Source organism: Borostomias antarcticus, assembly GCF_949987555.1.
Source record: "Borostomias antarcticus genome assembly, chromosome: 3".
Lineage (NCBI taxonomy): Eukaryota > Metazoa > Chordata > Actinopteri > Stomiiformes > Stomiidae > Borostomias > Borostomias antarcticus.
The window spans coordinates 31347055-31369296 of NC_140236.1; the positions used below are offsets into that span (position 1 = coordinate 31347055).

General features: G+C 46.8%; 3 protein-coding genes across 3 annotated transcripts in view; 1 reads left to right on the forward strand and 2 right to left on the reverse strand.

Annotated features, from left to right (window-relative positions):
* Window positions 1-22242, forward strand: part of LOC311330068 (receptor-type tyrosine-protein phosphatase S-like) — a 66204-nt gene that overhangs the window by 31829 nt on the left and 12133 nt on the right. Inside the window, exon 5 of the mRNA XM_084462031.1 lies at window positions 21005-21193. Within this exon, the coding sequence (XP_084318157.1) occupies window positions 21005-21193 (189 nt within the window). The remainder of the gene's footprint in view (window positions 1-21004; window positions 21194-22242) is intronic.
* On the reverse strand, window positions 2354-5034 carry LOC311329919 (polyadenylate-binding protein 1-like 2; the record flags this gene model as incomplete). Its single annotated transcript, XM_084461871.1, has 3 exons — window positions 2354-2359; window positions 2866-2961; window positions 4204-5034. 3 exons carry the CDS (start codon window positions 5032-5034, stop codon window positions 2354-2356), a joined length of 933 nt encoding a protein of 310 aa, XP_084317997.1.
* On the reverse strand, window positions 12563-15243 carry LOC311329920 (polyadenylate-binding protein 1-like 2; the record flags this gene model as incomplete). Its single annotated transcript, XM_084461872.1, has 3 exons — window positions 12563-12568; window positions 13075-13170; window positions 14413-15243. The coding sequence occupies 3 exons, from the start codon at window positions 15241-15243 to the stop codon at window positions 12563-12565; spliced, it is 933 nt and encodes a 310-aa protein (XP_084317998.1).

Consider the following 22242-nt stretch of genomic DNA (forward strand, 5'->3'; position numbering starts at 1 on the left):
TTAGATCAAGGTCCAGGTCAAATTACTTTAAAACCTGAGGTCATTCTTTTGCTAGTACGTTGTGCTAGCAAGTGTGCTTCATGTTCTGCTGGAGTGTTGCCCAGGATGGTGGGATGTTTTCCAGAGTTCGAGACCTATGTGTGGAGAGCTGTCCTTCTGGTTCCTGGTTGAAGGAAGGTTCTCAAGGGTTCTAGACTTCTGTGTAAAGAGCTGATCTTCTGGATCCTGGTTGAAAGTAGGTTCTCCAGGGTTCTAGACTTCTGTGTGGAGAGCTGTCATCCTGTCATCGTTCACATCCGTGCTACTCTCTGGTTGGGTCGTACATCAGCACCTCTTATCTCTCTAGCAGTAACATTAACCCTCTACTGACCTCACTGGACATGCTGAGGAGATCAATTAAAGCAGCGTTGACCTCTGAGAAACAAGTCCACATTCCCCAGGTGTCCTGTTTCCTCTGTCAGACAGTGCAGACGTGTCCCAGCCTGTGAAAGGACTGGGAGACTCAGAAAACATTTGTTGAACAGCTCTGTACCAAAAGTTTGAGCTGACACCAGAGGCCGACACCTACATCACGAGCCGTATGCTGAATGAAGCCATAATAAAAAGACATACACCCGCGGTACATAGCTGTTCACCAAATGTTTTACCACTATGAATGCCACCCAGTGTCTGAGCCACCCAGTCCTTTCACAGGCTGGGACACATCTACACTGTCTGACAGGACGCCTGGACAACGTGGACGTGTTCCTCAGAGGTCAACACTGCTTTCAGTGGACTCTTCTACATGCCCAGTGAGGTCAGTAGCAAGGTTATTATAGTGAACGAAAACTAACTAAAAAACGAAAACTAGGTGTGAAAAAACATTTTAGTTAACTGAAATAAAAATAAAAACTAGGCTTTACAAAAAAACGATATCTAACTAAAACTGTATTGTGTGTTTACAAAACTAACTAAAATAAACTAAAATTGTAGAGAAAATTTCCTTAGTTTTAGTCTTTTTCATTTCATACATAAGCCTTGTATTTTGGGTGGATATTAAATCTATCCTCCATTATTTCTTTAGCTGTGTCCCTGCGCAGGAGTAACCTGACGTGCGCCAGATGGTTTGTTTTGCACAGAGTGAAACAACATGAGCTCACGAGATCAGGATGGTCTCACGAGGCTGGCGCCGAAAAAAATAAAAATAACTAATACTGAAACTAATAAAAACTAAACTAAAACTAAGCATTATCAAAAAATAAAAAATAAACAAAACTAGCAAATCTGCTTTAAAAACTAATTAAAACTAAACTGAAATTGAACACAAAAAGTTAAAACGATATAAAAATAAAAACTAATGAAAAAAGCAAAACTATTATAACCCTGGTCAGTAGAGGGTCAATGTTACTGCTGGAGAGATTAGTGGTGCTGATGTACGACCCAACCAGAGAGTAGGACGGATGTGAACGATGCCAGAAGATCAGCTCTCCACACAGTAGTCTAGAACCCTGGAGAACCTACCTTCAAACAGGAACCAGAAGAAGAGCCCTTCACACAGAAGTCTAGAACCCTTGAGAACCTTCTTTCAACCAGGAACCAGAAGGACAGCTCTCCACACAGAAGTCTGGAGCTCTGGAAAACATTCCACCAACTCGGGTAACATTCCAGCAGAACATGAAGCACACTTGGTAGCGCAGTGTACTAGCAAAATAATGACCTCAGGTTTTAAGGTAATTTGACTTGAACCTTGATTTAAATGTGCTATGTTAGAAATGTCTAGTGTCAAAGCTAACATGAGAATACAAATGTTTGTATGTGTGCGTGTGTGCACGTGCACGTGTATTTTGTTGTTCTGTGTGTGTGTGTGTGTCTGTGGGGGGGGGGGGTGTAGTTGTTCTGGGTGTGTGTGTGTGTGTGTGTGTGTGTAGTTCTGTGTGTGTGTGTGTGTCTGTGGGGAGGGGGGGGGTGTAGTTGTTCTGTGTGTGTGTGTGTGTGTGTGTGTGTGTGTGTGTGTGTGTGTGTGTGTGTGCACTGTCCGCACAGGCAGGCGAACATCCGAAACTGGATCTGTCAAATCTGTCAAAACAGACAATAGTAAGATTTTCAGTGCATTATCCTCACTAACAGTGTAATTCAGCCCAGAACATTATATCAGATAGATAAATTGATAGATCGACAGACAGACAGACAGACAGACAGACAGACAGACAGACAGACAGACAGACAGATAGACAGATAGATAGATAGATAGATAGATAGATAGATAGATAGATAGATAGACTTTACCAGCTTTTTCTCGTCTGAACGTCAACACCCAGCTGAATAGTGAAGCTCGAGCTCACTGATGCAGGGTTCAGCTGGACGTTAATGTCCGTCAGATCTGAAATCACAAAATTAATATTGTTTAACCTGCAAAATGGAAAGCATCAAAAAACAAATGGCTGTCCAGGCTGTTTTGACCTCACCCCATTCCTGTCTACGAGTTGTTCGTCCAGAGCCTTTCAGAGCACGGGTGGAGGAGCAGGAGTGTCGTGTCTGTCTCTCCGTCCTCAGAGGCTTGTCCTCCTCCTTCAGCGCCAGGCCCATCGGTGGAGTTGAGGCAGCTGGGGCGACACTCTCCCTGAGGTGAGAGAGGCTCAGCTTGGCCTCCAGCTGCAGCGCTAGGTCGTTGACCTCCTCCTCGATTGTTGGGGAGGCCATCAGAGGTGGAGTGGGTTTACAGGCACCAACGGTGTGAGGCGTTGTGCTGGCAGGTCCACTGGCAGGAGGAGGGTTAGCCCCAGCCTGCTCCCTGACCAGAGGGTTAGCCCCAGCCTGCTCCCTGACAAGAGGGTTAGCCCCAGCCTGCTCCCTGACAAGAGGGTTAGCCCCAGCCTGCTCCCTGACAAGAGGGCAGCTCAACACAAGTTTGGCCTCCATCTGAAGTGCCAAGTTGTTGACCTCCTCCTCGAATGTTGGAGAGGCCATCACAGGTGGGGCGGCCTTAAGGGCACTCACAGGAGCACGGATGTAGGAGCAGGAGTGCCCTGTCTGTCTGTCCTTCCTCAGAGGACTGCCCTCTGCCTCTATTGCCAGGCCAATTGTTGCAGTGGATGTAGGGGCAACACAAGGCCAAAAACCTGTCTTCCCACTCTCCCTGAGGCGAGGGGGGCTCAGCTTGGCCTCCAGCTGAAGTGCCAAGTCGTTGACCTCCTCCTCGAGTGTTGGAGAGGCCATCACAGGGGGAGCAGGCTTAAAGGCACTCACAGGAGCACGGATGTAGGAGCAGGAGTGCCCTGTCTCTCTGTCCTTCCTCAGAGGCCTGCCCTCTGCCTCTAGTGCCAGGCCAGTAGGTGGAGTTGGCGCAGGGGCAACAAAAGGCCAAAATCCCATCTTCCCACTCTCCCTTGGCCGAGGGGGGCTCAGCTTGGCCTCCAGCTGCAGCGCTAGGTCGTTGACCTCATCCTCCATTGATGGGGAGGCCATCAGAGGTGGAGTTTTCTGTTTTAATGAAAAGAAAGTCACTGAAGCTAATCCAATAATTTCTTTGCTCATTGCTCATGGTATGTAAGTACATCCTGAGCTTGAGGTTCTCCCTCTTAAGCTCAGCTATAGAAATTGAGTCTGGATATTGAGAAATGACAAGATCCTGAGAACCTTTATAGTGGCCTGACATTAAAGAGTTGTCTGGTCTCAATAGAGAGTGGGTCTAGGTCCAGGACTGTACAAAACCAGATAAAGTTGACTGACCATGCTTACATGGTATATGAAATATAAACCTTTAGGGGGGTTACTTACCTTTTTGTAACCCGACATGGTTCCGTGTGGGCTGGACCAAGGCTCCATGTTGTGTTCTTGAGGGGAAAATTGGACGGTTAATTTAAATGAACTGGGGGCACAGTCTTTACAAGGGCTTTAAGTGTGGGTCAGGCAATTGGCAGTGAACCAGACAATTAACAGTGAACAGTCAACCAGACCACTACACTCACCCAGCATCTGCTTTCGCTGCTGTGGTGGAGTGGCAGCCAGAATGGAGGTCGTCCGAGACCTCCATTCTCTCGCACGCTCCCGAATGCCCAGCGGGTAGACAGCAGGACGTGCAGGAGCTGTAGGAGCCGAGGTTGGACGAGGGCCCGTGGTCTGGGCGGAGACACACTGGATGGACGCGTGAGGGATGGCAGCCATGGAGGATCCAGAGGGCTGTGCAGGCAGTTTGATCTCCATGCTGGGCGTGGCACGCCTGACGGACATTCGCTGCCTGTATCTGTTGGTTGGATACACCCGTGGCTGTTTCTTGGGCCGGGCCAGGGCCACATACAGGGGCTTGGTGGCCAGGATGCGTCCGTTCATCCCTGCGATGGCCCGGGTGGCCTCCTCAGGGGAGGACAGACACACAAACCCAAAGCCCTTGCTGCGGCCGCGCTCCATCACGACTTTGGCACTGATGATGGTACCAAAGGGAGAGAACTCCTTCCTCAGTCGCATCTCATCAATCTCTTCCTTCAAGTTCTTTATGTAGAGACTGATGCCGGTACACTGTTTGATTTGGTCGCCCAGCTCGGCCTCTCGTACTCTTCTGGATTTGAAAGGGCCAACAAACACCTTTTTATCGTTGAGGAGCATGCCATTGATCCTCTTGATGGCCCTCTCAGCGTCCTCCGGAGCCTCAAAGTGCACAAAGCCGTAGCCCTTGGAGCCGTTCTCGTCACTCTCCACTTTACAGGAGAGGATGGTGCCGAAGGCGGAGAAGGTGTCATACAGGGCCTGGCTGTCGATGGACTTCTCCAAACCCTTCAGGAAGACTTTCCCAATTCCGTTGTCCCTCAGGGTGCGGTCGCGTCGAGACCACGTGATCCGGAGCTGTCGGCCCATGACTGTTTCATGGCTCAAGGTGTCAAGAGCGCGTTTGGCGTCAGCTGGCTGCTGGAAGTTGACATATGCGTACCTTGAGGAGCGCCTGGTGATCCTGTCTCTACAGACCCGGATGGAATGGAGTGTCCCCATGGGGCTAAATAAATCACACAGCATGGCCTCTGTCACATCGGGGTGCAGATCCCCAACGTACAGGGAGGCCATGGAGAAGTTAGGAGCACTGGATTGCATTGCATACACCAACCACTTCAAAATGTCACTGACCACTGACAGAGAAAAATGTAACTATGAACTAGAATGTGGCTGTCATAGTATCATTGTGTTCAATTATGATGTCATATCATTGTGACACAATCTGTTACAGTATGGCCAAACTTGAATTCTAGAATTGCCATGACTGACTCAAGTCAAGGAAGAAGTATTCTTATTATGACCTGTGAACATTTTTTTATAAAAATAACAAAATTAATATGACTAAGGCAACTAAGCCTACAGAATATATGAAATGCACCAATCATAGTTAAACATTTAAAACCACATATAAAATAATCAATGTATTCCTTATATATACGATGCTGGCACTGTAACCGCACGGTTGGTCTTTGAATCGTGATCAAATCACTGTAATAAAAACTCGACCAAACTCATTTTGTCCCGATTCCCCTCCTTGAATAGAGTGTGTAATTCCGATTATATCCACTGGGTGGCAATGCTGTAAAATGGGCATAGGGAGTAGAGTGTCAAAATAACGCTCGTTTGGAATGCCCTTCAACATCATTTTCAGGGCTGTCGCATGTCAACAGCCTGTCACAAACTATGGCTAACCATAACCATTGTTAATGAACGAATCCTATATTAACTGAAGCTAAGCTTTCGGAGAGGGAAAGTGATGTGTCCTGATCTCAGACGGTGTGGCAGGCCGGTTGTTTTGGAGTTTTGGTTTTACACGCGCATGTTTCGTTTGCAGTGAGAGTGCAGTTAAATTATTTTGCAGTGAGAGTGCAGTTATATTCTTTTGCAGTGCAGTTTATATTATTTTGCAGTGAGAGTGCAGTGTTATAGTTTAAGCCAGGAGCGCCTGGGGATGGGGCAGCTATAGGGGGTTTGGGGAGCGTCCCGAGCCATGCTGATGTGTGCATTTGAAATGAAATGATTAATAAAGCCATGTCCTTTTTCTAACGCCTGTGTGGTGTGTGTGTGTTCTGACGCCGGACCCCACCGGTTAATAAAAGGTGGTGGCAGCGCAATTCTCTATTGAACCCAGTAACCAGCTCCTCCCTCTGTTGGGTGCTTCTGGTTCTTTTCAGTAGGCTACGCCAGATGCAGCATGCTACATCCAGATTGTGCCTGCTACATCTAGTGTACTATACAGTATACACTACATATTCCCGAAATTACCCAAACCAGGTCCAGCCTGGTTTATGTGCGTGGCTGGCTTGTTTCTGTTCAGGACTGGTAGGATGGAAGCTAGTCATGCCACTGAAATAGCTGTGAATTGAAATGACATGAAATAATGTCTGATACATTAAGATAGGTCTTGTCGCCTGGACACATCAGTTCCAATGCTCCCAATGCTAATCCAGCACAATACAGTAAGAGCGGGATAGTTAGCTCATGAGCTCACAACAACTACTGTAGCAGAAGCTTCCATAACATTAATGGTAGTTCAGTGGCTAAAGCAGTTACACTGATGATAACATAAAGTCATCCCCACCGGGTCTTGAACCCCGGTCTCTCAGGTGGGAGTCCAATGCTCTGACCAGTGACACCAGAGGCGCTCTACAGTAGACACATTACATTACATTACAGTCATTTAGCAGACGCTTTTTTCCAAAGCGACTAACAATAATTGCATTTAACGTAGGAAGAGCCAATGTACTACTACTTGCCAGAACTCACAAGTGCATCTTCTTTCTAAAACAAGTGACTAAGAGCATAATCTAGTGCTGAAGGCAAAGTGCAAGAATCGCAATCTAAAGTACAGTGCAATATAATATAATACAATAAGTGCTTAGGTGGGAGGATTGTTGTAGTACTTCTTGAAGAGATGAGTTTTGAGCCTGCGACGAAAGATGGGCAGCGACTCTGCTGTCCTGACATCAGTGGGCAGCTCATTCCACCACTGTGGGGCCAGGACAGAGAAGAGCCGTGACCGTGTCGATCGACCGCAGGAGCCTCGGAGTGACGGGGCAACCAGTCGCCCTGAGGTAGCAGAGCGTAGCGGTCGGGAGGGGGTGTAGGGTTTGACCATGGCCTGGAGGTAGGAGGGGGCTGTTCCTTTCATTGCCCTGTAGGTTAGCGCCAGAGTTTTAAACTGGATGCGAGCCGCTACAGGGAGCCAGTGTAGGGAACGGAGGAGGGAAGTTGTGTGGGAGAATTTGGGGTGGTTGAACACCAGGCGAGCAGCAGCTTTCTGGACAAGTTCCAGAGGTTTAATGGCTGACGCCGGTGCCCCAGCGAGGAGGGAGTTGCAGTAGTCCAGGCGGGAGATGACCAGGGCCTGGATGAGTACCTGCACCGTTTCATCAGTGAGGAAAGGGCGAATCCTCCTGATGTTGTAGAGCATGAATCTGCAGGAGTGTGTGACGGATGTGACATGTGAGGAAAATGACAGTTGGTCATCCAGGGTCACACCCAGATTCCTCGCAGTCCGAGTCGCTGTGTCTTCAATGGTGATGGCCTGTTACCTAAGGAAACAGGTCTATTTTAACAAATGCTGGGTTTTGAAGCCTCGGCGCCACCAATAAATAACTTATTTAGACGCGTTCTGTCCGAGTGAAATTATTTTTCAGAGGTAGTCTTCTGTGGTGGTGGCGGTGCTTTAAAGCTTCAACACAGCATTTGTTAAAATAGACCCTTTTGCTTAGAAGTGAAGTTTCATGTTTATCTGACACTTGGAAATATGAGCGCCTCTCCTAACTAGGCCGACACCGATTTATTTTGACGGCAAAGTGAATGGACCAGCAAAGGACTGTTGTCTGGCATGAGCAAGCGGAATGCGACAACGAGACTGAGAAGGGCTACATTTCAACCAGACATTCCAGTGAAACCAGGTAGTCAAAATAACTCACCTGATATAAAATGGGCACCGCAAATGCAGGCATTTTTGATGATGTCATCAGTCCAGTCCGTACGCTTAATAATGGAGATGTCTGTCTTCCTCTGCTACTGTTTCAAGAATGCGCGCGCATTCTTGTGCTGACTAGGCTGTAAAAGGGTCTATAATTAACAAATATGACCCACGCTCGTTACATAACTTCTATAACATCCAGTGACAAAATATGTCATGGTACCTTGGTATGTCCACACCAAGGATTGAACTCACAACCTTCGCGGTGATAGGCAGCGCACATGGAGGTATAATACAAACAGCACACTATCCACTCAGCCACCTCTGACCTGGGAAATCTGTGGAGTCTTTTTGTTTTGATGTTCTGGGACCACTGCCTCTTGTGGTAACAACAATAGAACTGCAGGTCAACAACGACAACAGGGAGGGAGGGAAGGAGTGACAAATAGGATTCCCTCTTCTTGGTGTGTCGGCTTACAGCCAACACACAAAAATAACTCCCACAACTGCGAATCGGTTCCCATCGTTCGTTTTAAAGAGCCGTTCAAAAGAATCGGATCGTTCGTGAACGTCACATCACTAGAAACCAGCAGTAGTTTAGTTTCCACACTGACTATCTGCACCTTCCTGTTATACCCCCAGACTCCCTCTGAGGCTTAGATCATTCTGTTTTCATGAAATGTTTGTGTGCAATTATGATCATCTTTAATCTGCAGTAGTAAATCATTTGTTAATAAAGTGTTTTTCTCCTTCTGATAGGCCTAGTTTGTGATTGTGTTATTCAGGTCTTTAGAAGGGCCCTCTGTTGCCCTCCTGTGGCCTACAACCCCTAAGCATCCATGGTTGTAGGCCTAATAAAAGAAGAGGAGACATTTCGATAGTGGAAGTTCCATGACTGAGAAGATTAAACCTATACCGATTCGACGGGGCCAAACTAACTAAAAATTTTACGAAGACTAACTACAATTTTTGTTTTTTTAAAATGTTTGTGCATATAAAATGCATTTCAGTATGAGCGTCTTCAGGAAATAAGTCATGATTGTTGCACCCGATTGGCTACTTGAGCGATGTTTTTGTGTCTTTCAAACGGGCACGCTGGTATATTGAACCGTTTCCATTGGCTGAGCTTGCCGTCAATCAGCCAGAAACTAAAAATGGGGCGGGAAGTTCGGGATTGGAGGTTTTCCTCGGCGGCGTCCAACAAACAACTAAATCATCAAATTTGATGATAACAGTAGCTACATTATTTTTATATTTGGCAAAGGTGTATTGTTAAGCATGGTCGCTGTAGGGATATCTTAATACTGTGAACGTTTTATAGATTGATGATCCCCGAATATGGTATGTAGATCATTGCTTGTCAGCTAGTCCTAGTGCTAGCTAACTTTGAAGCAAGACATCATTTTTAGCTAGCAAGGTAGCCGAGCTATATAGCCGGGCACACCTCCAGGAGCCGTGTCACCGGTTCGTCATCCACAACCGTCAGGCCACGCATTCCGTTGGGTGCCCCAAATTATGCTGAAATTGTAGCTGAGGACAATACTTTCAAAAGTGTTGTACGACGAAGTCTAAATTGTCCTTTAGTGTGCAGGATGCTAGGAATTAGCTGTGCATGTGAATGTTCTCTCGCTAATCAGATACCTCAACGCGAGTCTCTCAACACCATTTAAGATGTAATGCATCATCCCCAACATGGGCGGCATCCCCAACATAAAGTCATCCCCACCAGGAACCCCGGTCTCCTGGGTGGGAGTCCAATGCTCTCACCACTACTCTACTTGTGTAGTGGAGATCGGCAGGTGGGTTTTGGTGTCCTTCTTCCAGTCCCTAGTGTGGGTTGGGGTTAGAATATGGGTTGGGGTTGGGACAGGATCTGATCTATAAGGCAAGGGGTAAAGGTTGGAGTGAAAGGATGAACATGTGGAGATTTGGGGTAAAGTCCCATAAAGTCATCCCCACCGGGTCTTCAACCCCAGTCTCCAGGGTGGGAGTCCAATGCTCTCACCACTACTCTATTTGTGCAGTGGAGATCGGTGGTGGTTTTGGTGTCCTTCTTGATTTTGGTGTGCTGGGACTACTGCCTCTTGTGGTGCCAACAGAGAAATGCAGGCCAACATTGTCCAGAGTGACGGAGGGAGGGAGTGATAACCGGACAACTGCTTTACTATACTAACGCTGGCTTACAGCCACGCACAAAAACACATAGACAAATGTAGGCTATATTGTTGAAAATATTTATTTCAGTACAACAAATGCAGTATGTAGTAATGTAACTGAATGTATGAGAAAAGCCTAGCACATTTAGATCAAGGTCCAGGTCAAATTACTTTAAAACCTGAGGTCATTCTTTTGCTAGTACGTTGTGCTAGCAAGTGTGCTTCATGTTCTGCTGGAGTGTTGCCCAGGATGGTGGGATGTTTTCCAGAGTTCGAGACCTATGTGTGGAGAGCTGTCCTTCTGGTTCCTGGTTGAAGGAAGGTTCTCAAGGGTTCTAGACTTCTGTGTAAAGAGCTGATCTTCTGGATCCTGGTTGAAAGTAGGTTCTCCAGGGTTCTAGACTTCTGTGTGGAGAGCTGTCATCCTGTCATCGTTCACATCCGTGCTACTCTCTGGTTGGGTCGTACATCAGCACCTCTTATCTCTCTAGCAGTAACATTAACCCTCTACTGACCTCACTGGACATGCTGAGGAGATCAATTAAAGCAGCGTTGACCTCTGAGAAACAAGTCCACATTCCCCAGGTGTCCTGTTTCCTCTGTCAGACAGTGCAGACGTGTCCCAGCCTGTGAAAGGACTGGGAGACTCAGAAAACATTTGTTGAACAGCTCTGTACCAAAAGTTTGAGCTGACACCAGAGGCCGACACCTACATCACGAGCCGTATGCTGAATGAAGCCATAATAAAAAGACATACACCCGCGGTACATAGCTGTTCACCAAATGTTTTACCACTATGAATGCCACCCAGTGTCTGAGCCACCCAGTCCTTTCACAGGCTGGGACACATCTACACTGTCTGACAGGACGCCTGGACAACGTGGACGTGTTCCTCAGAGGTCAACACTGCTTTCAGTGGACTCTTCTACATGCCCAGTGAGGTCAGTAGCAAGGTTATTATAGTGAACGAAAACTAACTAAAAAACGAAAACTAGGTGTGAAAAAACATTTTAGTTAACTGAAATAAAAATAAAAACTAGGCTTTACAAAAAAACGATATCTAACTAAAACTGTATTGTGTGTTTACAAAACTAACTAAAATAAACTAAAATTGTAGAGAAAATTTCCTTAGTTTTAGTCTTTTTCATTTCATACATAAGCCTTGTATTTTGGGTGGATATTAAATCTATCCTCCATTATTTCTTTAGCTGTGTCCCTGCGCAGGAGTAACCTGACGTGCGCCAGATGGTTTGTTTTGCACAGAGTGAAACAACATGAGCTCACGAGATCAGGATGGTCTCACGAGGCTGGCGCCGAAAAAAATAAAAATAACTAATACTGAAACTAATAAAAACTAAACTAAAACTAAGCATTATCAAAAAATAAAAAATAAACAAAACTAGCAAATCTGCTTTAAAAACTAATTAAAACTAAACTGAAATTGAACACAAAAAGTTAAAACGATATAAAAATAAAAACTAATGAAAAAAGCAAAACTATTATAACCCTGGTCAGTAGAGGGTCAATGTTACTGCTGGAGAGATTAGTGGTGCTGATGTACGACCCAACCAGAGAGTAGGACGGATGTGAACGATGCCAGAAGATCAGCTCTCCACACAGTAGTCTAGAACCCTGGAGAACCTACCTTCAAACAGGAACCAGAAGAAGAGCCCTTCACACAGAAGTCTAGAACCCTTGAGAACCTTCTTTCAACCAGGAACCAGAAGGACAGCTCTCCACACAGAAGTCTGGAGCTCTGGAAAACATTCCACCAACTCGGGTAACATTCCAGCAGAACATGAAGCACACTTGGTAGCGCAGTGTACTAGCAAAATAATGACCTCAGGTTTTAAGGTAATTTGACTTGAACCTTGATTTAAATGTGCTATGTTAGAAATGTCTAGTGTCAAAGCTAACATGAGAATACAAATGTTTGTATGTGTGCGTGTGTGCACGTGCACGTGTATTTTGTTGTTCTGTGTGTGTGTGTGTGTCTGTGGGGGGGGGGGGTGTAGTTGTTCTGGGTGTGTGTGTGTGTGTGTGTGTGTGTAGTTCTGTGTGTGTGTGTGTGTCTGTGGGGAGGGGGGGGGTGTAGTTGTTCTGTGTGTGTGTGTGTGTGTGTGTGTGTGTGTGTGTGTGTGTGTGTGTGTGTGCACTGTCCGCACAGGCAGGCGAACATCCGAAACTGGATCTGTCAAATCTGTCAAAACAGACAATAGTAAGATTTTCAGTGCATTATCCTCACTAACAGTGTAATTCAGCCCAGAACATTATATCAGATAGATAAATTGATAGATCGACAGACAGACAGACAGACAGACAGACAGACAGACAGACAGACAGACAGACAGACAGACAGACAGATAGACAGATAGATAGATAGATAGATAGATAGATAGATAGATAGATAGACTTTACCAGCTTTTTCTCGTCTGAACGTCAACACCCAGCTGAATAGTGAAGCTCGAGCTCACTGATGCAGGGTTCAGCTGGACGTTAATGTCCGTCAGATCTGAAATCACAAAATTAATATTGTTTAACCTGCAAAATGGAAAGCATCAAAAAACAAATGGCTGTCCAGGCTGTTTTGACCTCACCCCATTCCTGTCTACGAGTTGTTCGTCCAGAGCCTTTCAGAGCACGGGTGGAGGAGCAGGAGTGTCGTGTCTGTCTCTCCGTCCTCAGAGGCTTGTCCTCCTCCTTCAGCGCCAGGCCCATCGGTGGAGTTGAGGCAGCTGGGGCGACACTCTCCCTGAGGTGAGAGAGGCTCAGCTTGGCCTCCAGCTGCAGCGCTAGGTCGTTGACCTCCTCCTCGATTGTTGGGGAGGCCATCAGAGGTGGAGTGGGTTTACAGGCACCAACGGTGTGAGGCGTTGTGCTGGCAGGTCCACTGGCAGGAGGAGGGTTAGCCCCAGCCTGCTCCCTGACCAGAGGGTTAGCCCCAGCCTGCTCCCTGACAAGAGGGTTAGCCCCAGCCTGCTCCCTGACAAGAGGGTTAGCCCCAGCCTGCTCCCTGACAAGAGGGCAGCTCAACACAAGTTTGGCCTCCATCTGAAGTGCCAAGTTGTTGACCTCCTCCTCGAATGTTGGAGAGGCCATCACAGGTGGGGCGGCCTTAAGGGCACTCACAGGAGCACGGATGTAGGAGCAGGAGTGCCCTGTCTGTCTGTCCTTCCTCAGAGGACTGCCCTCTGCCTCTATTGCCAGGCCAATTGTTGCAGTGGATGTAGGGGCAACACAAGGCCAAAAACCTGTCTTCCCACTCTCCCTGAGGCGAGGGGGGCTCAGCTTGGCCTCCAGCTGAAGTGCCAAGTCGTTGACCTCCTCCTCGAGTGTTGGAGAGGCCATCACAGGGGGAGCAGGCTTAAAGGCACTCACAGGAGCACGGATGTAGGAGCAGGAGTGCCCTGTCTCTCTGTCCTTCCTCAGAGGCCTGCCCTCTGCCTCTAGTGCCAGGCCAGTAGGTGGAGTTGGCGCAGGGGCAACAAAAGGCCAAAATCCCATCTTCCCACTCTCCCTTGGCCGAGGGGGGCTCAGCTTGGCCTCCAGCTGCAGCGCTAGGTCGTTGACCTCATCCTCCATTGATGGGGAGGCCATCAGAGGTGGAGTTTTCTGTTTTAATGAAAAGAAAGTCACTGAAGCTAATCCAATAATTTCTTTGCTCATTGCTCATGGTATGTAAGTACATCCTGAGCTTGAGGTTCTCCCTCTTAAGCTCAGCTATAGAAATTGAGTCTGGATATTGAGAAATGACAAGATCCTGAGAACCTTTATAGTGGCCTGACATTAAAGAGTTGTCTGGTCTCAATAGAGAGTGGGTCTAGGTCCAGGACTGTACAAAACCAGATAAAGTTGACTGACCATGCTTACATGGTATATGAAATATAAACCTTTAGGGGGGTTACTTACCTTTTTGTAACCCGACATGGTTCCGTGTGGGCTGGACCAAGGCTCCATGTTGTGTTCTTGAGGGGAAAATTGGACGGTTAATTTAAATGAACTGGGGGCACAGTCTTTACAAGGGCTTTAAGTGTGGGTCAGGCAATTGGCAGTGAACCAGACAATTAACAGTGAACAGTCAACCAGACCACTACACTCACCCAGCATCTGCTTTCGCTGCTGTGGTGGAGTGGCAGCCAGAATGGAGGTCGTCCGAGACCTCCATTCTCTCGCACGCTCCCGAATGCCCAGCGGGTAGACAGCAGGACGTGCAGGAGCTGTAGGAGCCGAGGTTGGACGAGGGCCCGTGGTCTGGGCGGAGACACACTGGATGGACGCGTGAGGGATGGCAGCCATGGAGGATCCAGAGGGCTGTGCAGGCAGTTTGATCTCCATGCTGGGCGTGGCACGCCTGACGGACATTCGCTGCCTGTATCTGTTGGTTGGATACACCCGTGGCTGTTTCTTGGGCCGGGCCAGGGCCACATACAGGGGCTTGGTGGCCAGGATGCGTCCGTTCATCCCTGCGATGGCCCGGGTGGCCTCCTCAGGGGAGGACAGACACACAAACCCAAAGCCCTTGCTGCGGCCGCGCTCCATCACGACTTTGGCACTGATGATGGTACCAAAGGGAGAGAACTCCTTCCTCAGTCGCATCTCATCAATCTCTTCCTTCAAGTTCTTTATGTAGAGACTGATGCCGGTACACTGTTTGATTTGGTCGCCCAGCTCGGCCTCTCGTACTCTTCTGGATTTGAAAGGGCCAACAAACACCTTTTTATCGTTGAGGAGCATGCCATTGATCCTCTTGATGGCCCTCTCAGCGTCCTCCGGAGCCTCAAAGTGCACAAAGCCGTAGCCCTTGGAGCCGTTCTCGTCACTCTCCACTTTACAGGAGAGGATGGTGCCGAAGGCGGAGAAGGTGTCATACAGGGCCTGGCTGTCGATGGACTTCTCCAAACCCTTCAGGAAGACTTTCCCAATTCCGTTGTCCCTCAGGGTGCGGTCGCGTCGAGACCACGTGATCCGGAGCTGTCGGCCCATGACTGTTTCATGGCTCAAGGTGTCAAGAGCGCGTTTGGCGTCAGCTGGCTGCTGGAAGTTGACATATGCGTACCTTGAGGAGCGCCTGGTGATCCTGTCTCTACAGACCCGGATGGAATGGAGTGTCCCCATGGGGCTAAATAAATCACACAGCATGGCCTCTGTCACATCGGGGTGCAGATCCCCAACGTACAGGGAGGCCATGGAGAAGTTAGGAGCACTGGATTGCATTGCATACACCAACCACTTCAAAATGTCACTGACCACTGACAGAGAAAAATGTAACTATGAACTAGAATGTGGCTGTCATAGTATCATTGTGTTCAATTATGATGTCATATCATTGTGACACAATCTGTTACAGTATGGCCAAACTTGAATTCTAGAATTGCCATGACTGACTCAAGTCAAGGAAGAAGTATTCTTATTATGACCTGTGAACATTTTTTTATAAAAATAACAAAATTAATATGACTAAGGCAACTAAGCCTACAGAATATATGAAATGCACCAATCATAGTTAAACATTTAAAACCACATATAAAATAATCAATGTATTCCTTATATATACGATGCTGGCACTGTAACCGCACGGTTGGTCTTTGAATCGTGATCAAATCACTGTAATAAAAACTCGACCAAACTCATTTTGTCCCGATTCCCCTCCTTGAATAGAGTGTGTAATTCCGATTATATCCACTGGGTGGCAATGCTGTAAAATGGGCATAGGGAGTAGAGTGTCAAAATAACGCTCGTTTGGAATGCCCTTCAACATCATTTTCAGGGCTGTCGCATGTCAACAGCCTGTCACAAACTATGGCTAACCATAACCATTGTTAATGAACGAATCCTATATTAACTGAAGCTAAGCTTTCGGAGAGGGAAAGTGATGTGTCCTGATCTCAGACGGTGTGGCAGGCCGGTTGTTTTGGAGTTTTGGTTTTACACGCGCATGTTTCGTTTGCAGTGAGAGTGCAGTTAAATTATTTTGCAGTGAGAGTGCAGTTATATTCTTTTGCAGTGCAGTTTATATTATTTTGCAGTGAGAGTGCAGTGTTATAGTTTAAGCCAGGAGCGCCTGGGGATGGGGCAGCTATAGGGGGTTTGGGGAGCGTCCCGAGCCATGCTGATGTGTGCATTTGAAATGAAATGATTAATAAAGCCATGTCCTTTTTCTAACGCCTGTGTGGTGTGTGTGTGTTCTGACGCCGGACCCCACCGGTTAATAAAAGGTGGTGGCAGCGCAATTCTCTATTGAACCCAGTAACCAGCTCCTCCCTCTGTTGGGTGCTTCTGGTTCTTTTCAGTAGGCTACGCCAGATGCAGCATGCTACATCCAGATTGTGCCTGCTACATCTAGTGTACTATACAGTATACACTACATATTCCCGAAATTACCCAAACCAGGTCCAGCCTGGTTTATGTGCGTGGCTGGCTTGTTTCTGTTCAGGACTGGTAGGATGGAAGCTAGTCATGCCACTGAAATAGCTGTGAATTGAAATGACATGAAATAATGTCTGATACATTAAGATAGGTCTTGTCGCCTGGACACATCAGTTCCAATGCTCCCAATGCTAATCCAGCACAATACAGTAAGAGCGGGATAGTTAGCTCATGAGCTCACAACAACTACTGTAGCAGAAGCTTCCATAACATTAATGGTAGTTCAGTGGCTAAAGCAGTTACACTGATGATAACATAAAGTCATCCCCACCGGGTCTTGAACCCCGGTCTCTCAGGTGGGAGTCCAATGCTCTGACCAGTGACACCAGAGGCGCTCTACAGTAGACACATTACATTACATTACAGTCATTTAGCAGACGCTTTTTTCCAAAGCGACTAACAATAATTGCATTTAACGTAGGAAGAGCCAATGTACTACTACTTGCCAGAACTCACAAGTGCATCTTCTTTCTAAAACAAGTGACTAAGAGCATAATCTAGTGCTGAAGGCAAAGTGCAAGAATCGCAATCTAAAGTACAGTGCAATATAATATAATACAATAAGTGCTTAGGTGGGAGGATTGTTGTAGTACTTCTTGAAGAGATGAGTTTTGAGCCTGCGACGAAAGATGGGCAGCGACTCTGCTGTCCTGACATCAGTGGGCAGCTCATTCCACCACTGTGGGGCCAGGACAGAGAAGAGCCGTGACCGTGTCGATCGACCGCAGGAGCCTCGGAGTGACGGGGCAACCAGTCGCCCTGAGGTAGCAGAGCGTAGCGGTCGGGAGGGGGTGTAGGGTTTGACCATGGCCTGGAGGTAGGAGGGGGCTGTTCCTTTCATTGCCCTGTAGGTTAGCGCCAGAGTTTTAAACTGGATGCGAGCCGCTACAGGGAGCCAGTGTAGGGAACGGAGGAGGGAAGTTGTGTGGGAGAATTTGGGGTGGTTGAACACCAGGCGAGCAGCAGCTTTCTGGACAAGTTCCAGAGGTTTAATGGCTGACGCCGGTGCCCCAGCGAGGAGGGAGTTGCAGTAGTCCAGGCGGGAGATGACCAGGGCCTGGATGAGTACCTGCACCGTTTCATCAGTGAGGAAAGGGCGAATCCTCCTGATGTTGTAGAGCATGAATCTGCAGGAGTGTGTGACGGATGTGACATGTGAGGAAAATGACAGTTGGTCATCCAGGGTCACACCCAGATTCCTCGCAGTCCGAGTCGCTGTGTCTTCAATGGTGATGGCCTGTTACCTAAGGAAACAGGTCTATTTTAACAAATGCTGGGTTTTGAAGCCTCGGCGCCACCAATAAATAACTTATTTAGACGCGTTCTGTCCGAGTGAAATTATTTTTCAGAGGTAGTCTTCTGTGGTGGTGGCGGTGCTTTAAAGCTTCAACACAGCATTTGTTAAAATAGACCCTTTTGCTTAGAAGTGAAGTTTCATGTTTATCTGACACTTGGAAATATGAGCGCCTCTCCTAACTAGGCCGACACCGATTTATTTTGACGGCAAAGTGAATGGACCAGCAAAGGACTGTTGTCTGGCATGAGCAAGCGGAATGCGACAACGAGACTGAGAAGGGCTACATTTCAACCAGACATTCCAGTGAAACCAGGTAGTCAAAATAACTCACCTGATATAAAATGGGCACCGCAAATGCAGGCATTTTTGATGATGTCATCAGTCCAGTCCGTACGCTTAATAATGGAGATGTCTGTCTTCCTCTGCTACTGTTTCAAGAATGCGCGCGCATTCTTGTGCTGACTAGGCTGTAAAAGGGTCTATAATTAACAAATATGACCCACGCTCGTTACATAACTTCTATAACATCCAGTGACAAAATATGTCATGGTACCTTGGTATGTCCACACCAAGGATTGAACTCACAACCTTCGCGGTGATAGGCAGCGCACATGGAGGTATAATACAAACAGCACACTATCCACTCAGCCACCTCTGACCTGGGAAATCTGTGGAGTCTTTTTGTTTTGATGTTCTGGGACCACTGCCTCTTGTGGTAACAACAATAGAACTGCAGGTCAACAACGACAACAGGGAGGGAGGGAAGGAGTGACAAATAGGATTCCCTCTTCTTGGTGTGTCGGCTTACAGCCAACACACAAAAATAACTCCCACAACTGCGAATCGGTTCCCATCGTTCGTTTTAAAGAGCCGTTCAAAAGAATCGGATCGTTCGTGAACGTCACATCACTAGAAACCAGCAGTAGTTTAGTTTCCACACTGACTATCTGCACCTTCCTGTTATACCCCCAGACTCCCTCTGAGGCTTAGATCATTCTGTTTTCATGAAATGTTTGTGTGCAATTATGATCATCTTTAATCTGCAGTAGTAAATCATTTGTTAATAAAGTGTTTTTCTCCTTCTGATAGGCCTAGTTTGTGATTGTGTTATTCAGGTCTTTAGAAGGGCCCTCTGTTGCCCTCCTGTGGCCTACAACCCCTAAGCATCCATGGTTGTAGGCCTAATAAAAGAAGAGGAGACATTTCGATAGTGGAAGTTCCATGACTGAGAAGATTAAACCTATACCGATTCGACGGGGCCAAACTAACTAAAAATTTTACGAAGACTAACTACAATTTTTGTTTTTTTAAAATGTTTGTGCATATAAAATGCATTTCAGTATGAGCGTCTTCAGGAAATAAGTCATGATTGTTGCACCCGATTGGCTACTTGAGCGATGTTTTTGTGTCTTTCAAACGGGCACGCTGGTATATTGAACCGTTTCCATTGGCTGAGCTTGCCGTCAATCAGCCAGAAACTAAAAATGGGGCGGGAAGTTCGGGATTGGAGGTTTTCCTCGGCGGCGTCCAACAAACAACTAAATCATCAAATTTGATGATAACAGTAGCTACATTATTTTTATATTTGGCAAAGGTGTATTGTTAAGCATGGTCGCTGTAGGGATATCTTAATACTGTGAACGTTTTATAGATTGATGATCCCCGAATATGGTATGTAGATCATTGCTTGTCAGCTAGTCCTAGTGCTAGCTAACTTTGAAGCAAGACATCATTTTTAGCTAGCAAGGTAGCCGAGCTATATAGCCGGGCACACCTCCAGGAGCCGTGTCACCGGTTCGTCATCCACAACCGTCAGGCCACGCATTCCGTTGGGTGCCCCAAATTATGCTGAAATTGTAGCTGAGGACAATACTTTCAAAAGTGTTGTACGACGAAGTCTAAATTGTCCTTTAGTGTGCAGGATGCTAGGAATTAGCTGTGCATGTGAATGCACTGCACAAGATGGATGAATGCACAGTACAGGATTGAAATTCAACTGAATTTGCATTTAATCAGGTTGGTTTAACCAAGATCAAGCTGCAAGATCTAGAATTGCATTTTATGTTTTTTCCCTCCAACTAGGCTACATTTAAGTTCACTGTTATGGGGTAGCAGTCTAATGCATTGTGTTTTGGTGCAGCTGCCCACTAGGAACCGGTGGTCTCGTCAAGAGTGGCCTATTGGGGCCCCGCGGAGGGTGGTTAGTTTAATCTCGGCTTGAGAGTTTGTCACACAACAGTAACCCTGTCTGGTGTTGGAATTATGGTTGCGAGCTGAGATAGTCAAAAAGTCTCTTCCTTTCGCATTGCCGACTGGCCGAGTTGTGTGACGAATCCTCAACAGCTAGTAGAGGGTAATTGGACATTGGGTCAGGGTCAATTGGCTACCAAATTGGATGAAAACAGGATAAAATCGTTATGTTATAGGCTACAAATAATAGGTCAATACTTCCAAAATTCCCAAGCTTAACTTTTCCCAAGCTTTAAATTTATTTATAAAATCTTCCGCCCCTTTGCAACCCTACCCCTGACACACCCCAGTCCAAACCCTGTGTCTCTAGTAGGCTACCCTCACACAGGTAGCTGGCTTCATTCTAAGTTTTGTTTTCATTTTGTGTAATCCTTGTCCAAATAATGACTGGAGGTGAATGGGTGGCTCTGTCGCCCCCACCTCGGGCAGCCGGCGGGGGGTAGAACAATGCACTCCAGGCTGGCTAAGTTTTGTTTTCATTCATGGATCCGGCCCGTGATTCTGATCTGTTCCAAAAATGTAATGGGTTATAAGGTGTCCTATTATACACCCCCTTCGAGTTTCATAAAAATCGGTTTGTTATTTTTTGCATAATCATAGTCCAAAAAATGAATGGAAGTGATGCGGATCCACTCCAAAATTAAAGAGGTTGTAAGTTGGCCCATGCTACACGCCTCCACCGACTTTCATGAAATTTGGTCTGGTAGTTTTTCATTCAAAAATGAATGGAGGCTGTGGATCGGCTCCAAAATGTAATGGTTGTTGGAAGATGCTACACCCTTCCACCAAGTTTCGTGAAAATCCGTCCCGTAGCTTTTGCGTAATCCTGCTAACAATCGCACACACACAAACACATGCACGCACACACACGCACGACACTGAAAACATAACCTCTTGCTCTGCGCTGTCGCTGGGGCAGAGGCAATTAGTTCAACCAATAGACATTTACCTTTCCTATCTTTCTTACCTCCACAGAGGACTTGCTACCTGCAGGATTCCCGAAAATAGATATGGGCCCCCAGCTTAAAGCCGTGGAGCGCACCAGGACAGCAACCATGCTTTGTGCTGCCAGTGGCAACCCCTCCCCAGAAATCACCTGGTTCAAGGACTTCCTGCCCATAGATCCCGATGCAAGTAACGGGCGAATCAAACAGCTACCTTCAGGTAAGGACGTGATATGTTTTTGCTGCCTTTTTTTCTCTGCTTTAACCTTACCTCTTCTACAGAAGCCCTTAGCACCTTTATATGCCTGCTCTGGCTAAATTGTGAAGGCTATAACAGAATCAGCAGCAATGATGACTGAGCGTGTGACTGCTAGCTTTGCTCTGGAACTTTAGCTTAGCTTGTAGATGTTATAATTGTTAAGCAATAACTGATATTATGATGTGTGGCTATATATATGATGAGCGAATACCTTTGGCAATATAGTGTGTATATATATATATATATATATATACACGCACTATATTGCCAATAGTATTCGCTACACACATATGAACTTAAGTGACATCCCATTCTTAATCCATAGGGTTTAATATGACATCACGTCGGCCCACCCTTTGCAGCTATAACAGCTTCAACTCTTCTGGAAAGGCTTTCCACAAGGTTTATGAGTGTGTTTATGGGAATTTTTGACCATTCTTCCAGAAGCACATTTGTGAGGTCAGATACTGATGTCTGACGAGAAGTCCTGGCTCGCAGTCTCCGCTCTAATTCATCCCAAAGGTGTTCTTTCGGGTTGAGGTCAGGACTCTGTGCAGGCCAGTCAAGTTCTTCCACACCAAACTTGCTCATCCATGTCTTTATGGACCTTGCTTTCTGCACTGGTGCGCAGTCATGTTGGAACAGGAAGGGGCCATCCCCAAACTGTTCCCACAAAGTGGCCAGGGTCAGCTAGACCATGCGGAGGGGGCTGAACACTGGCACGTGGCACAACACCCCTCCCTCAACCCACACATACAGCCCACACCCAGATGGACACATCTCTCGCCAGACTGGCATCGCCTCTGCACAGCCCGCATCCACATACAACTTTTATTTTGTCCCCTTTCTTCTAGATTTTAGATTTCAATATGTAGGCCAATTAACTATTGTAGGCTGGAATATGGAAGGTGGTTAGGGTACATTTTGGTCATGTAACAGGCTCAACTGTTATCTACTTAACAGGTTCAAGTTCCCGGCCACACCAACACAGCACGAAGGACACAGATAAA